This window comes from Polypterus senegalus, chromosome 9 (assembly GCF_016835505.1).
Source record: "Polypterus senegalus isolate Bchr_013 chromosome 9, ASM1683550v1, whole genome shotgun sequence".
Classification (NCBI taxonomy): domain Eukaryota; kingdom Metazoa; phylum Chordata; class Cladistia; order Polypteriformes; family Polypteridae; genus Polypterus; species Polypterus senegalus.
The window spans coordinates 120,635,902-120,652,868 of record NC_053162.1 but is presented as its reverse complement, the minus strand read 5'-3'; the positions used below and the strand labels follow the sequence as shown (position 1 = coordinate 120,652,868).

At 38.1% G+C, this 16,967-nt stretch overlaps 1 protein-coding gene across 5 annotated transcripts in view; it reads left to right on the top strand.

Annotated features, from left to right (window-relative positions):
* Nucleotides 1-11,150, top strand: part of cd4-1 (CD4-1 molecule) — a 126,782-nt gene extending 115,632 nt beyond the window's left edge. For 4 of the 5 annotated variants that reach the window (XM_039763657.1, XM_039763655.1, XM_039763656.1 and 1 more), the window contains one exon: nucleotides 9,691-11,150. In XM_039763657.1, coding sequence (XP_039619591.1) covers nucleotides 9,691-9,721 — 31 coding nt within the window. In that variant the 3' untranslated portion in view covers nucleotides 9,722-11,150. The remainder of the gene's footprint in view (nucleotides 1-9,690) is intronic. The other variant, XM_039763659.1, reaches the window with a different exon arrangement.
* The last annotated feature ends 5,817 nt before the right edge of the window (nucleotides 11,151-16,967 follow it).

The following is a 16,967-nucleotide window of genomic DNA, read 5'->3' as shown; positions in this document are numbered from 1 at the left end:
CAGTTTTTTAAAGTGCTCCACTGTCTTAGCCTGGGAAATTCCTATTGGCAGGCTATTCCAGATTTTAGGTGCATGATATATAAGATGGGGCGAGATTATTTAAGGCTTTATAAACCATAAGCAGAATTTTAAAGTCAATCCTGAATGGCACAGGTAACTAGCAGGGCCGGATTTAGACTTGATAAGGCCCTAAGCTATTTGAGACATGGGGCCCTTTATAAGTCCAGATATTCTATGCAAGTGCCAAATATGATTTGTTTTGGGGGCCCCCAAGAAGGCAGGGGCCCTAAGCTATAGCTTGTGTAGCTTATATGTAAATCCTGCACTGGTAACTAGTGTAGTGACATCAAAACTGGAGAAATGTGCTAGAATTTTCTTTTCCTAGTTAGGATTCTAGCAGCTGCATTCTGCACTAGTTGCAAACGATTTATGTCTTTTTTGGGTAGTCCTGAAAGGAGTGCGTTACAGTAATCTAGTCGACTGAAAACAAACGTGTGAACTAATTTCTCAGTATCTTTCAATTATATAAGAGGTCTAACTTTAGCTGTTTCTTAAGTGAAAAAATGCTGTCCTAGTGATCTGATTAATATGCGATTTAAAATTCAGATTACAGTCAACAATTACCCCTAAGCTTTTTACCTCCGTCTTGACTTTTAATCCTAATGTATCCAGTTTATTTCTAATAGCCTCATTGTATCCATTATTGCCAATCATTAAGATTTCAGTTTTCCCTTTATTTAACTTGAGAAAGTTACTATTCATCCATTCTGAAATACAAGTCTGACATTGTGTTAGTGAATCAAGAGAATCGGGGTCATCAGGTGCTATTGATAAATACAGCTGTGTGTCATCAGCATAGCTGTGGTAGCTCACGTTGTGCCCTGAGATAATCTGACCTAACGGAAGCATGTAGATTGCGAATAACAGCGGACCCAGGATAGAGCCTTGTGGAACACCATATCGGATATCATTTGTCTTTGAGTTGTAATTACCACAACTAACAAAGAATTTTCTCCCTTCCACGTAGGATTCAAACCAATTTAAGACACTGCCAGAGAGGCCCACCCATTGACTAAGGCGATTTCTAAGAATATTATGATAAATAGTGTCAAAGATCTAAGAGGATGAGAACAGATAAATGGCCTCTCTCTGCATTTACCCACAAATCATTTACTACTTTAATGAGTGCAGTTTCTGTGCTGTGATTTGTTCTAAAACCCGACTGAAATTTATCTAGAATAGCATGTTTATTTAGGTGCTCATTTAAATGCATAATGATTGCCTTCTCCAGAATTTTACTTAAGAAAGGCAGGTTAGAGATAGGTCTAAAATTTTCAAGAGGCGAGGGGTCAAGATTATGTTTCTTAAGTAGGGGTTTAACTACAGCAGTCTTAAGACAGTCTGGGAAGACCCCCATATCCAATGACGAATTTACTATGTGAAGAACATTATTAATTAGCACGCCCGATACTTCTTTGAAAAAATTTGTTGGTATTGGGTCAAGGACGCAGGTGGAGGGTTTCAGTTGAGAAATTATTTTATGTAACTCCAGTAAATCTATCCTAGTGAAAGAGTTTAATTTATTTATAACGGAATTCTGGGGTTTAGGAGGATCCTTAGTGTTGGGGAGATAAACTATGTTATTTCTAATATCATTAATTTTTTGGTTGAAAAACACAGCAATAGCCTCACAGGTTTCACTGGAAGTACTTAGAAGGTATTCCTTTGAGTTACCTGGGTTTAGCAGACGATCAATCGTAGAGAATAAGACTCTGGGATTACTAGCATTGTTATTTATAATCTTAGAGAAATAGCAGCGCCTCTCAAGAAGGACAGTGTTATTGTATTCTGTTATTTTACCTTTTAATATTTCATAGTGGATAGTTAGTTTAGTCTTCCTCCATTTACATGTTCTCTTTAAATCATACACTCTTTGGGTCTTTCATGGTATAACAATGCTAGAAGATTTTTATCTTCGCTATTATAGTTGGCACTATAAACGGACTGATTGCTTAGAATGTTTGTAAGTTTTAAAGCTGCTGATGAGTCAAAGAAGCATTTTTTAACAATATGCTTCTCATTGGGTGTTTTCTATCATTATTTCTATATTAAAAAGTAGAAGAAAATGGTCTGATAGACCAATGTCAATGACCTGCTTTATATCAACTTTTAGTCCTTTAGTAATCACTAAGTCTAACGTATGACCTGCTTTATGTGTAGGCTGATTAACGAGCTGTCTCAAATCAAAAGAGCCCAGGAGGTTCATAAATTCTTTTACTTTTTGGTCACACTGATTATCTATATGAAAATTAAAGTCGCCGACTATTAAGAGTGTGTCATAGTTCGTAATTAAAATTGACATTAAGTCTGAGAATTCCTCAAAAAAAGACGCGTTGAATTTTGGAGGTCTATACACGGATAAAACTAGAACTTGAGAATCTCCATGGATAACAACGGCGAGATACTCAAAGGTCTTGAACTTACCAAAATTGATATCTTTACATTTTAACCGGATTGAGTAAATGTTTGCCAAGCCACCGCCTCTTTTTCCTTGGCGATCTGCACGAGTAAAACTGTAATCCGGAGGCGCAGATTCGATGAAAAAAGCTGCGCTGTCTGTGCTAAGCCACGTTTCACTTAGTGCAATAAAATCTTTTTTTTTATCACTAACAAGATCGTTGATAAAAAAGTCTTATTAGTTAAAGCTCTAACCTTTAATAGTGCCATATTTAATGTTTCGGAGGGGCAGAGATGAATACAGTGTGCGTTATTGATAATTGGAACAGGAACTAAGTTATTTTTATTAGCGCTGCTCTGTGTGTATTTCTTATTTAATCTGTAATCTGTTTTTATAGTTTTAATACATTGTTCCTCTAAAGTAGTAATTTTAATTAAATTATTGGTGTTTATGCCGTATTGCCTAGATTTTCTATGTGCATTGAGATTGTTTATTACAGTATTAATGTTGTGCACTTTTACGGAAGATTCTATTAAACAATTATCATGTCCTAGCACAACAGTAGAATTTCAGAAGGGGTTAAGAGCAGAGACAGATAGTCAAGATAAAAAAATTACCTTAGATATGTTTTCGGAGAGGACCCGGGTGCTGAAATTGTTCAGATGCAGGCCATCTCGCTTGAAGAAACGCAGTCTTTTCAAAAGAGGTTACAGTTGTTGATGAACCCGATGTCTTGCTTCTTGCAGAAACCCTGCAGCCAGTTGTTTAATCCTAGCAGACAACTGTAGTACTCGTTTGATCATTTGACGAGAGGTAGTGGACCTGAAATGAACATCTTTGCCGATGGGGTCTTCTCCTTCGTTTCTTTAATTAATGCTGCAAAGTCAGCCTTGAGGATTTCCGATTGTCGGTGCCTTATATTGTTTACGCCGGCATGAAAAACAATTGCTCCAACTGCCCTGTTCTTGTGCTTCTCGTGGATTGCCGGCGCATGTCTCAACACATCTCAGACACAAGCACCGGGAAAACAAGAAACAATTTTCCATTAGGGCATGCAATATTAAGGTTTCTAACAAAAGAATCACCTACCACTATTACATCACCAGGGGCTGAAGGCGAACTGGGGGTGCGGAGAGGGTCGAACCGGTTCTGAGTTAAGATACTCGCCTGTGCTGATGGAGGTGCTCTGGCCTTGAACCCCCGCCTGCATAGATGAAATCCGCCGAGGTCATCAGCGGTGTCGCTCCTATGAGATGCGGTGGTGAGGTCGGCACAACGCGGGGTTGATGTTACGCCAATTACAGATGGCAAGGACGGTTTATCCAGAGGGCCTTCAGATCTCAGGTATCTTCGTCAGGACAGTAGTTTCTGAATCTGTTCGTCGAGTGCCTGGAGTTCTTCTACTATGACTGCAACGCGATTCACCTTACTGTCGGCCATTGTCTGCTTCTGCTTCCGCTTCATGCCCTAGGAAGAATGATCCCTGTGTGAGTAATTGTAAATTTCTTAATTGTTATTCTGAGCTCTTTTCCAATTCCTTTACCTCCTTTATCAAATATTTTTTGAAAGTCTCCCCAATCCTTGGCATTCCATCAATGGTGCTCTTTTCTTAGAGGCTCCCACCTCCTTATATGAACTTATGGAGGCACAGAGTTTCATGAATACTAAGAAACCTCCAGGTTTGGATATGCTACCATTGGGATAGCTTTCTGTTTTGGGGGTTAGTTGTTCACAGCTGCATTTGAAATGCTAAAGGAGGTAATTTCCCTGAATCATTGAAATTCAACTATTAATATCGATGTCATTGTCCTGCTTCTAAAACAAGATAAAGACCCTTTTCTTTGTTAGACCTCTGTCTCTCAGGAATATGGATGCAAGACTGGTGGCCAAGATCTTGGAATGTTGACTTCAGAAAGTGATCTGTAAATTAATACACCCAGACCAGGCAGACTTTATTTGTTGCAGATTACTACATATTATTAATGCAGCTCAATTCTTCACCATCCACATAGCCCTCCTCTTTCTTGATGTAGAAAAGACTTTCAACCATATGAGCTGTCATTTTTAATGGGATTATATGGATAGGATCGGCTTTGTGCCAACATATATTAATTTAATGAAAACCTTGTACTCACCCCCCTCTGCAGTTGTCCTAACTAATTCCATTATTGTTCTTCCATTCTCCTTTTGCAGAGGGGCTAGGCAAGGCTGTCTTCTTTAGCCCCTTCTTTTCAATTTACTTCTTGAACCTCTAGCCATAACCATGTTTAATTCTAAATTTCTTACTCCTAGTACAGCCCATAATTCTAACCAATTGATCTCCTTATATGCACACGACATTCTACTCTGTTCAAGCGACACTCCTTCCGATACCTCCCATATCCTAATTTTTTTTTTAAGTCTTTTAAGCCTTTATCCGTTTATAAAGTAAACTGGACAAAATCCTCACTTTTGTGTTTTAATGATCTCGCTTGGCATGCCACCCTTACCTCTTCGATACCAGTGTCCTGCAGTCTCAGATATTTTGTAATAGATATATATTTTCCCTTACAGACACGACCTCTCATAATTATTGCTGCATCACCACAGGTGCTGTGGCCTCCATTAAGGGTTAGCCAAAGGTCCTCCTCTCGTTTACATCTTTTTTTAAATCAGCTCCATCTTACCTTTTACACTGATGACCAAATTATTGCTTTTAAACTTCCCACGGAAAAGGCAAACAACCATCTTATTATACGTTTCAGTTTAATAAGACGCAGGCAGAGTGCTAGAATGTTGCTTTCTGACATTGAGTGCTATCATTACGCATTCACCTTGTGCCTCACCTGGCTCTGGCTGCTTTCCCCTTCTCATCCATTTGCATGGCTCCTTATGAAATCTAATTTGGCCGTCCCTTGCTCATGCGAGATGTACTGTCAGTCTCTTTAAACCCAAAAATGTCAAGGTTGTCTTTAGAGATGGTGCTGTTTTATACTATTGATTTATGACATTGTGTTGAAAAACTCTTAGCCTCTACAATACAATGGCATACCTATGCTCCCATATTTTTGCAGTTGGTGGCAAGGTTTGTCATTTTCCCCTCTTGGCAGCATGAGGGAGTCTGCCTTCTGGGTGATATCTTTGACATTTCGAGCCATATGACATTTCAGTCTCATCAATATTGTTTTCATCTTCCTGGTTCATATTTTTTCTTTTATTTGCAGTTCCGATCATTTTTTAGACCATGTGGCATCTCTTTATCTGATGAATTTTTTTTTTACTTTGTTTTGTTCTCATTTTTCCTTAAAGAAGCCTGCCTCCACTCTTTATCCCTAACTCTGTAAATCTACCTAAAAAACTCTTCCTTTAATCTCAAAATGGTGTTGTGATCTTTCTCCACTGCCTTCTCCTCTCTGCTGGCAAAATATATTTAAGAATGTTAGACTTTGTTTCAGAAATCCAAAATAACGCATGGACTCTACTATATTCCCAAGAAAATTTGTCTCATGGGTCATTCTCCCGATTCACTTTATCTTATATGATGCACTGGTTTACCTGGCACCGTTTGTTCTGGAATTGTCATCCTATTTTCTTTTTCTGGTTACAGAAAAGGCCGTTTCTGTCTTCCTTTATCTCTGTAAACATTAGCACTCTACTTCTGCAGGACCTTTCCAAGCTTCCTTTCACATCTCAGTATTGTGACCTGCACTGTTTTGGCACTATAGTGGCTAGATTACTACTTGCTTCTTGATGGAAATCTCCTGAGTTTCTTTTTTTTGACAATTGGTGATTTTCCTTTTCATAAAAAATATCACATATTAATGGATGTTCTTTAGAATCCTTTGAGTACTGGCCTACCTCAGTTTCAACAATGAAAATAATATTCTTTAATGCCCATTGACATTGCAGTTACAGCACACTTGGGAATGTTTAGCCATTGCCTATGCTTGTTACCTAATCATTTTCCTCCTGTTCATCTATGCACTTTGTTGATTTTAACTATGCTACTGGACTGTTGCTGGCATTGTGGGAGTATTACTGGGCATTATTTAGGGTGTATAGTTTTTCAATTAACCTTCTTTATATGTACTAAATTACTCGAAAAAAATAGACTACAATCATAAAAATGAAAGATTTTTACTATTTCCAAGACTGTTCCATCTTTCTGCAGTGGGCTGGTGCCCTGCCCAGGGTGCACAGTGTTGGCTGGGTTTGGCTCCAGCAGACCCCTGTGACCCTGTGTTAGGATATAGTGGGTTGGATAATGGATGGATGGATGGATGTTCCATCTTTTTAATGGAAGAAAAAAGTGTGAAGAATCTGCAAATTATTGTACAGTTGCTAAACATTCGAGTCAGTTATCCCATATATTTTGGTGGATTTTAATTCACATTTAGGGTTTTTTTGTTTGTACACCCAATAAAAGGCATCATAAAGGCCTTTTGGTATTAAAACCTATAATCATCAGCACTATAAATTAAGATGGGAAATCAATGCAATCAATATGAAATAGGTTTGGGGTGAAAAATCTTATATCCATGGCACCTAAACAGGAAAATCAGAATAGGGTTGGAAAAAAATAACATAAGGCTCAACATTGACTTAGCATTTGAAGACGTATTTGAAGACATTGTATAGGTTTAAAAAATAAAATATTTCACAAACAAATGCAAACTTTCTGTTTTTTATGTCTTGCCCTAAATTCTACTTTATTTGATTGTCAAAGGCAGAAAAGATTCAAAGTACATAAAAGAGATCTAATGCTGCAGTAGCTTTAAGAAAATCATGCTCTTAAAATCCTCTCTATAAAACCTAAGCCTGAATCAAACACTGAAATATATTTTCACGTACCCAATATTTAAGCAAGCCAAGTCAGTCTTCGCGCTATATAAATTCCAAGATATGTATAAAAGCTTATCTTCTTAATGCAATGACCACATATAAGACTTGATTTTCAAGTATTGCCTTGGTATTTATTTTTTTAGAACCACATGGTGAGCTATATTTTCATATATAGCATTTAGCCTGCGTGCTTGGTGTGTGGGTGTGTGTGTGTGTGTGCACGGCCTGCGATGGGCTGGCGCACTGCCCGGGGTTTGTTTCCTGCCTTGTGCCCTGTGTTGGCTGTGATTGGCTCTAGCAGTGGGTTGGATAACGGATGGATGGATAGCATTTAGCTTAGCTTTCAGTATAAATTGTATACTTTTGCATCCAGATTTTACTCTTACTGTGTATTCCTAACCAAAATGATTGTAATGTGGTGCTTAACCCTGCAATTATCACAATGGCCTTACACTTCCTGTCCTACACTCTTTCTCAATAGTTATCTCCAGTTATGTTTCTTAGGAAACTGTTTGGTGTTTGATATGCTCTTTCACAGTGAGATTACTAGCTTTCTGTTGCCAATTAATAGCATATGCTTACTGTTTAATTTACTTAGATGTTTAAAACGTTTTTGATACAAATCCACATAGAATATTGATTCTAAAAACTAGAAACCATTGGAAACCTGGATTTCAAATTAGTGAGTCAGGAGGAGACAAAGAGTCCAGATAAGAGAAGAATGCTTCATGTTGGGTGGGGTCATCAGTGGAGTACCTCAGGGGTCCTTCCTTCTTCTTCTTTTGGTTGATCCTGTTAAGGTTGCCACAACGGATCACTTTATTCTATATCTTCCTGTCTTCTACATCTTGCTCTGTCACACCCATCACCTGCATGTCCTCTCTCACCACATCCACAAATCTTCTATTAGGCCTTCCTCTTTTCCCCTTGCCTGGTAGCTCTATCTTTAACATCCTTTTCCAAATACACCCAGCATCTCTCCTCTGCACATGTCACAACCAATAAAATCTCACCACCCTGATTTAGTCTCTCAACCATCCAATCTGAGCTGACCCTCTAATGACCCTTCTAATCTTGTCCATTCTCATCACACCCAATGTAAATCTCAGCATCTTTAACTCCAGCTCTGTCACCTCAGGGGTCTTTCTTTAAATCATTATTTTTTCTAATTTGCAATATATTAATGACATTAATTCCTGCATAGTTAGTAAATATTTAGATTTGAAAATGACAGTAAAATTGGGCAAACAATTTAATGCAGAAAAAGAAAACACCTACATTGAAGCAAATATGAAAGGGAACACGTTATTCCAGAAAAGCTACCCCTAAACAGGATTAGGGGTTCAAGTTGACACAATATCCTTATTGATTAGGCAATGTGCAGAAACAATTCAAAAAGTGAAGGACATTATATTCAGACTATATAATACATAGTATAACCATTCCCTAAGTACTGAGCACAATTCTTGTCACCTCAATACAGAAATGATTTACAGTAGCAGCACTAGAAGCTGTGCAGAAGAGAACAGCCAAGTGTTATCCCAGGACTAAAGGGTATATCCAACTCTAAGAGGCTGATGGAATTAAATGTTTTTAGACTTGATCAGAGAAGATTATATGGGGACCAACTCCAGGTCTTCAAAATTCTCAAAGATACCAGTAAAGTTAATCCAACAGAATACTGTCGATGAAATATGAATTACATACTCAAGAACACCAGTAGAATGTCAGGAGAAGTGTATTTAAGAATAAAGCAAGAAAACACCTCTTCATACAGTGAATCATAGGAATCCAGAACAACTGCTGAGTTGTGTAGTTGAAGCAGAAACCTTGACAAGTTTTAAAATACATCTGAATGAGATATTGTGACAACTTAAGTATTTCCTAACCAAACAAACTTGATTGAGTCTTTGATCTCCTCTTATTTGTCCCAGTTATGATGATCACGGGGTCCAGGAAGGGCCTGGGGCTCCTAAAATCCACCACCAGCTCCTTGGTTTTGCTGGTGTTTAGGTGTAGGTTGTTTGAGTCGCACCATTTAACAAAGTCATTGATTAGGTTCCTGTACTCCTCCTCCTGCCCTCTCCTGATGCAGCTCATGATAGCAGAGTCATCAGCGAACTTTTGTATGTGGCAGGAATCTGAGTTGTATTGGAAGTCCGATGTAATATGGACTGAAGAGGACTGGAGAAAGCACAGTCTCCTGAGGCGCTACTGTGCTGCTGACCACAATGTCAGACCTGCGGTTTCCAAGACGCATATACTGAGGTCTGTCTGTAAGATAATCCACGATCCATGCCACGAGATATGAATCTACTCCTATCTCTGTCAGCTTGTCCCTAAGGATCCGAGGTTGGATGGTGTATATTTATAAGACTGATGATACTGTTTTTCTCTTTTTATTTTTACAGCCCCAAACCAAAAGGATTCCAGAGAGTCTGAAGATCTAACTATACAGTATATATTGCTATATTCTTCTTGTGAAGCATTGACTTCTGGAAGTCTGCTTATGAACTTTTATGATGCCATAACTACTGTAATGAAGATCTTTATTCTTCCATGTCATAAATCTTTCTTGAATGGCAAATCACATAAGCCTACGGAGTTCGTCAGGTCCTCCATTGCAGAGTTCTCTGGAATTAAAATTGTAAATGAACGTTCTTAAGGCTTTGTTGAATAAAAAAAGAAAAGATGAACTGTAAACATGTAACAAACATTTTTCAGTTGTACAGTTAAATGGTGGTTATTTTTACCATCTTTATTTTGTATGTTTTATTCATGTAATATACTGGCACATCTCTTCCAGTTAGACTCCTGCTTTGCTCTTGTTGCTAACATTAGAGGCAGAGCTGCCTGTTCTCTAAGCTCTTCATTGAAATGCAGATTAAAATAATATAGGGATCAAGTGTTGTGCATTAATTTCCCTCAAAACGACCAAAGAACAGAACAGAATGTTTTCATCAACAAGGACATACCAGTTAAAGGTGCATTTATTCATATAAACAAAATGAATTGCACCAAAAATGTTTAATGCTTTTATGAAGATAGTAAATTCATTCCAAGATTTAAGAGTTTTAAAACCTGTCTCTGAAAGATGCTTAACAGGACAAGCAAAAAACATCATTTTTGTTATTTATAATGAGACTATACTATTCACATTTACGAAGAATAAACAAATAGCAGGAAGACTCTGCTGCCAGCTTACATTCGAAATTTCAGTTTCATTGGAATGCAATTTTAAAGCTACAACCAAGAGTCCTTTATTATGCTATCTTTAAACAATAATTAAGATGGCACTAAAGTTGGTTTGGAACAATATTAGCAGTCCTTTTTTGTGTAGGGGCAATGACAATAATAAAGAGATTTAATAAACTGGACATTGTCTATGTAAATATTAAGAAATGCTTGGAATTCTACAGGACTGCAAAGTACCCACAATGCCATGAGCATTTTTTTTCCTAATGTAATTTTCTGCATTATTGGACAAGATGAAGAGGGTGTTTTGATTTCCCCAACAGTGTATCATCTGTAAAGTGATTAGATAGGCTCCAGCTTCCTGAATCCATGAACTGGATAAAGATGGTTTGAAAATGTTATGAATATTATGTATAGTATTTTTTAATAAAGGATGACTTGTATAATAGAAGTTGCTGGGTGCTATACCTTCATTTTTTTACTACTCATATGTATGACAAGATACCTGTTTATCAGCCTACAAAAATATTTTTCCTAGAATGCAATTAAGTGAAATGTGAAGCTTGATGATTGAATGGACCTCTGCCTTACCACCTCAGGCAACTACACTCACGTTTTAGCTAAGTCATCCTGTTTAGTTTGAACTATTTAGGTGTGTGCGTGTCTCTCTCGCTCTCTTTGTGCTTTTCTTGTTTTTTGTTTAAGGTTGTGCAAAATTTGCTTAATAAAATCAGTAAATTGATATTGTATATCATTGTGAGGTGAGTTTACCCTGTGTTGAACTTGCTCCTTATGATGGGAAGGTTTTTGACCAATGTGGACCAATGCCAGGATAGCATGTGTTCAACCTACAAAATGTTTTTACCCTAGAGCAGTGGTCGGCAAACTCATTAGTCAAAAGAGTCAAAGTTCAGCAGTACAACGATTAAGATTTCTTTTGAGAGCCAAATTTCTTTTCAAGAACCATGTTTTTAGGAATCGGTTTAAACTAGCTATTAGCATTAAATAAAATCAGATATCATAATAATAATAATCTTATTTATTGACAAAAAAATATTTTTTACATTTAAATAAAAATATAACAAAATATGCATTTAATGTGAACAGTGACCTTGCATTTCCTTGGAAAGTTTGGATAAGTCAGGTTTGTATGTAGTTGTTTTTAATTTCAAGCAGGATTCCTGGTTCTCATCAATAAGACGATTTCTCAATGTACTTTTGATAAGGTTCATGCTTGAAAAAGATCGTTCGCATGAATATGTAGAGCCAAAAAGTGAAAGAACAGCAAATGCTAGTTTTTTAAACTGATCATATGAGTCAGGAATACTATTCCAGGTGTTGAAAATTATCATGTCTTCCTTCTCCAGGTCTTTCAAAGCAGACCACTTGTGTTGTGAACTAAAATCACATTTATTTTTCTCCAATTTTTCTAGATCAGTATTAAGGCGTTCAAATTTTGAGCTCCATAATTCTTTGTTTTTTAACTCCAGTAACTGCATTTCAAAAGCGCCAATGTCAATATTAAAAAGAGAAAAATTCAATTCTGTTACGTCAGCACTGAGAGGTTTTTTAACAAAGGCTAACGTAGCCATGCTATTTCTGAATTCCTGAAACCTCAGTAGAAAAGCTTCCCTCATATTTAAAATTGCTGTTTTGAAATAGTAAATGTCAATTACCGATTTATTTTCTTGGCGATGTTTTAGCAGGCTTGAAAAATGAATTAATGTTTCTCTTTCAAAATCTTGAGCAAAAAGGGATAATTTGTTTTCGAATGAAATGACTTCTTCCAACATCGAAAAAATTGTGTTTCCTTTCTCCTGTAGTTTACGATTAAGATTATTTAGATGAGATGTAACGTCTACCATGAAATAAAATTTTTGGATCCATTGATTGTCCGTTAGTTCAGGATAGTCAACACCCTTCTCAAGGAGAAATGCTTTAATTTCTAATAATAAGGAAGCGAAACGTTTTAAAACGTTTCCTCTTGAAAGCCAACGTACCTTATTATGCAGCAGAAGATCTGCGTACTCACTCTCCATTTCAACTAAAAATTCTTTAAATTGCCGATGATAAAGAGCTTTAGCTACAATTGTGTTGACAATCTTGATCACCAATTCCATAACATTGCAAATTTCTTCTGGAAATGTCTGCGCACAAAGCGCTTCTTGATGAATGATGCAATGGTAAACAAGTATCTCGTGATTGATTTTTTCCTTCAAAATAGAAACAAAACCTTTATACTTAAAATAAGTGAATACTTATGTACATGTGCTTTCTCAAATTTTTTATTTTTAATAAATTTGCAAAAATCTCAAGTAAACCTTTCTCACGTTGTCATTATGGGGTGTTGTGTGTAGAATTCTGAGGAAAAAAATGAATTTAATCCATTTTGGAATAAGGCTGTAACATAACAAAATGTGGAAAAAGTGATGCGCTGTGAATACTTTCTGGATGTACTGTAGATAGATAGATAGATAGATAGATAGATAGATAGATAGATAGATAGATAGATAGATAGATAGATAGATAGATAGATAGATAGATAGATAGATAGATAGATACTTTATTAATCCCCAAGGGGAAATTGACATACTCCAGCAGCAGCATACTGATAAAAGTGTCCCTATTCTTTATGCTGCCAGCACACAACCGCGTAGAAGAGGGCGCTCGCCACATCAGTCTGATAGAACATCTGCAGCAACTTATTGCAGATGTTGAAGGAAACCAGCCTTCTAAGGAAGTATAGTCAGCTCTGTGCTCTCTTGCGCAGAACTTCAGTATTGGCAGTCCAGTCCAGTTTATCATCCAGCTGCACCCCCAGGTATTTATAGGTCTATACCCTCTGCACATAGTCACCTCTGATGATCACGGGGTCCAGGAAGGCCCTGGGCCTCCTAAAATCCACCACCAGCTCCTTGGTTTTGCTGGTGTTTAGGTGTAGGTTGTTTGAGTCGCACCATTTAACAAAGTCCTTGATTAGGTTCCTGTACTCCTCCTCCTGCCCTCTCCTGATGCAGCTCACGATAGCAGAGTCATCAGCGAACTTTTGCATGTGGCAGGAATCTGAGTTGTATTGGAAGTCCGATGTAATATAGACTGAAGAGGACTGGAGAAAGCACAGTCTCCTGAGGCGCTACTGTGCTGCTGACCACAATGTCAGACCTGCGGTTTCCAAGACGCACATACTGAGGTCTGTCTGTAAGATAGTCCACGATCCATGCCACGAGGTATGAATCTACTCCTATCTCTGTCAGCTTGTCCCTAAGGAGCCGAGGTTGGATGGTGTTGAAGGCACTAGAAAAGTCCAGAAGCAATTCTCACTGCACCACTGCCTCTGTCCAAGTGGGAGAGGGATCAGTGTAGCATATAGATGATGGCATCCTCTGCTCCCACCTTCTCCTGGTATGCAAACTGCAGAGGGTCGAGGGCGTGGCAGACCTGTGGCCTCAGGTGGTGAAGCAGCAGCCGCTCCATGCTCTTTATCACATGTGACATCAGAGCGATGTACTTATATATTGTCACACACGTGCGATTAGGAGGCAGTCAAAAAGCCAAAATGTGAGTGAACTATCGAGAGATATGGAGTGGTCACGAGGTACTTAACTGAATCTCTTCTCTCCACAGAAAGCTAGAAGGAATTTAATTACCTCCACTTCAGGGTATAGAAAATGGTCGATGCAACGTCACTTCCGTCCATCACCAATGACATCACTTCCGGCTCATTCTAATGACGTTGGTTCCGGTTCCTGCCTGACGTCACTTCATGCCAATCATTTCCTGTTTCCCATAATCCTTACTGTATAAAACCACCATTTTCATCTCAGTAAATTGTCAAATGTACCTTTTGCAATCAAAGACTTTTGATCTCTTTTTTCTTATATATTGTCCGAGGGCAATTTACGGGGATGGTCCCCAAACCTTAATATTTGTCAAGACTTATTTTGCAAGGGAAAACCGCACAATTGGCGTAGTCGACAGGGATTGTTTTCAATATGTCTGAAGAACAGGACCTGAACGCTGTTTTGAACACCATCATAAGAGAAACTGGGATCAGTTGCTTCCTCTTGTTTTGTTTGCTTATCGGGAAGTCCCACAGGCCTCTACGGGTTTTTCTCCTTTTGAATTATTATATGGAAGACAACCCAGAGGTTTATTGGATATGTTAAAAGAAGATTTGGAAGAGGAGGTCCTTCCTACTTCAAATATTCTCGAATATATCGCACAATTACGCGATAGATTGGAGAAAATTAGACCTATTCTAAAAGACAATTTGGAAAAGGCACAAGCAGAGCAGTCGCGTTATTATAACCGTAACACCACCATCAGGGATTTTGTTCCAGGTGATCGTGTAATGGTACTCGTCCAGACGTCATATTCTAAATTAGTAGCCTATTGGCAAGGTCCCTATGAAATCAAGGAAAGGACTCGTCAATTATTTGATTAAACAACCCAATCTTCGACCGAGTGAACGCATATATCATATTAATTTGCTGAAGCCATGGAAGGATAGGGATCTTGATTCTTCCTCCGGCCAGCCTCTTTCTCTTTTTGTGCCTCAACCCCACCTTAATTTTGGTCCTGATTTGACGTCGGAACAAAGACAAGATCTCAAACAGGCTATCTTGTCTGTGCCAAAAGTTGTGGATGAAATACATGGATGTACTGTGTTGATTGTTCATGACATCATTACTGACCCTGGAGTGATTGTCAGAGAGAAGCCCTGTAGGCTCCCAGAAGCAAAGAAAGCGAGAGTAGAGTTGGAAATTAGACGAATGCTAGAATTAGGGATTATTGAAGAAAGCTATAGCCCTTGGTTTTGTCCAATTGTCTTAGTTTCTAAGCCAGATGGGTCATGGAGGTTTTGAAACGACTTCCGTGGACTTAATCAGGTCTCTAAGTTTGATGCGTATCCCATGCCGTGAGTGGATGATTTACTCGATCGGCTGGGGAACGCTCAATTCCTAACTACTCTTGACATGACAAAAGGGTATTGGCAAATTCCCTTAACGCCGTTTTGTACCCCATTTCTCCGAAATTGCTGTGCCCTTATCTAATTTGACAAAGAAATGGGCACCTATGAAAGTGGTATGAGATGATTCGGCTAATAAAGCATTTAGTGACTGTTGTGATGTGAGATTTTACATATAACTTGATAAATGTTTTGTATGTCTTTATTTATAATTTAGGCAAACCAAGTGGTGAGAGGTATTCGTGTTTGCACAACCCCCAACCCTTTTTACGACTGTCTCATTGTAATTTTATGACATGATTTGGAGGGATGTGTCTTAAACCAGTTTGATCCCCCACACAAAGCCAGGTTAGCTTAACATATGGTCTTGGGGGGTTGCAGGTGTTAAATGTACTATTGCTCCCATTGGTCTGAGATATGGCTGTTTGGAATTGGCTTGTCTCAGAGGCCTTTAAGTACCATGATGTCCTATTGGTTCTAGGAATTGGAGAGAACATCTATAAATGTACTTGCTCAACCACATTCTCTCTCTCTGACTCACATATGATGAAGAAGCATCTCTCTCTAACCAACATATGATGAAGAAGCATCTCTCTTGCTAACCTGTGATGATGAAGACAACACAATGAAGAGCACAGCTCAGCAGCCATATTGAACAGACATGTGGCTGAAAGCTGAGCACCAACGATGCCTTAACTAGAGACATTTTAAGTAACTGCAAGTCTGTGTGCCACCTGAATTACACATCACCATTTTATCAGGTTGTATGGTTGCCAATATTCAAATGTACTTTGCATTTTGTTATTATTTATGAATATTATCAGTAATACATTATTTTATGTGTAACTTAACTCCTGCTTGTCTTTTTACTACATCTAATTGCCTGAGGTTATAGATATAGAAGGGAAGGTGGGGATAAGTTATATACAGTGGTAAGTCTGTGGGATTAGGCATTCTAAGGCTACATATTAATAATACAATAGGGAAAGTAGAGCAATATATATTACTCTACCAAGATAAAACAATTGGCGTAGTCGGCAGGATTTTGGGGTAACCAAGTTTTGCACCCTGTTTGCAAATACTGTTTTGATGTATGTGTTTGTTTATGTATGTGAATTTTAGGGCACCCAGTGTACAAATGCGGTGGAAGTAAAACATTGTTTGGTTGCTGAATGGAATATAACCAACAAAGTGTAGAGACTTCATGTGTGTCACAAGGACACCCGCATGTTTGTTAGTACTGGTGGTAGTGAGTCCCTAATTAAAGTGCTAGGGAGTGGTGAAAGATGCATGCGTCATTCATACGGCATTTAAGTGGTTAAAGTGCTAGGGAGTGATGGGACATGCATTCGTCATTCATACGGTACTTATTGTTTAGAATCTTTGTGTATGTATGTGTATGTTTGCTTACAGGGGCAAAAGTAGGCCAACCCATAACGAATTTGGCAAATTGTATTAGAGTAAATTGTAGACTTAGAAATGCCTAAGTTCATTTTAAAGTCAGCCATCTTCCAGTGGAGTGGC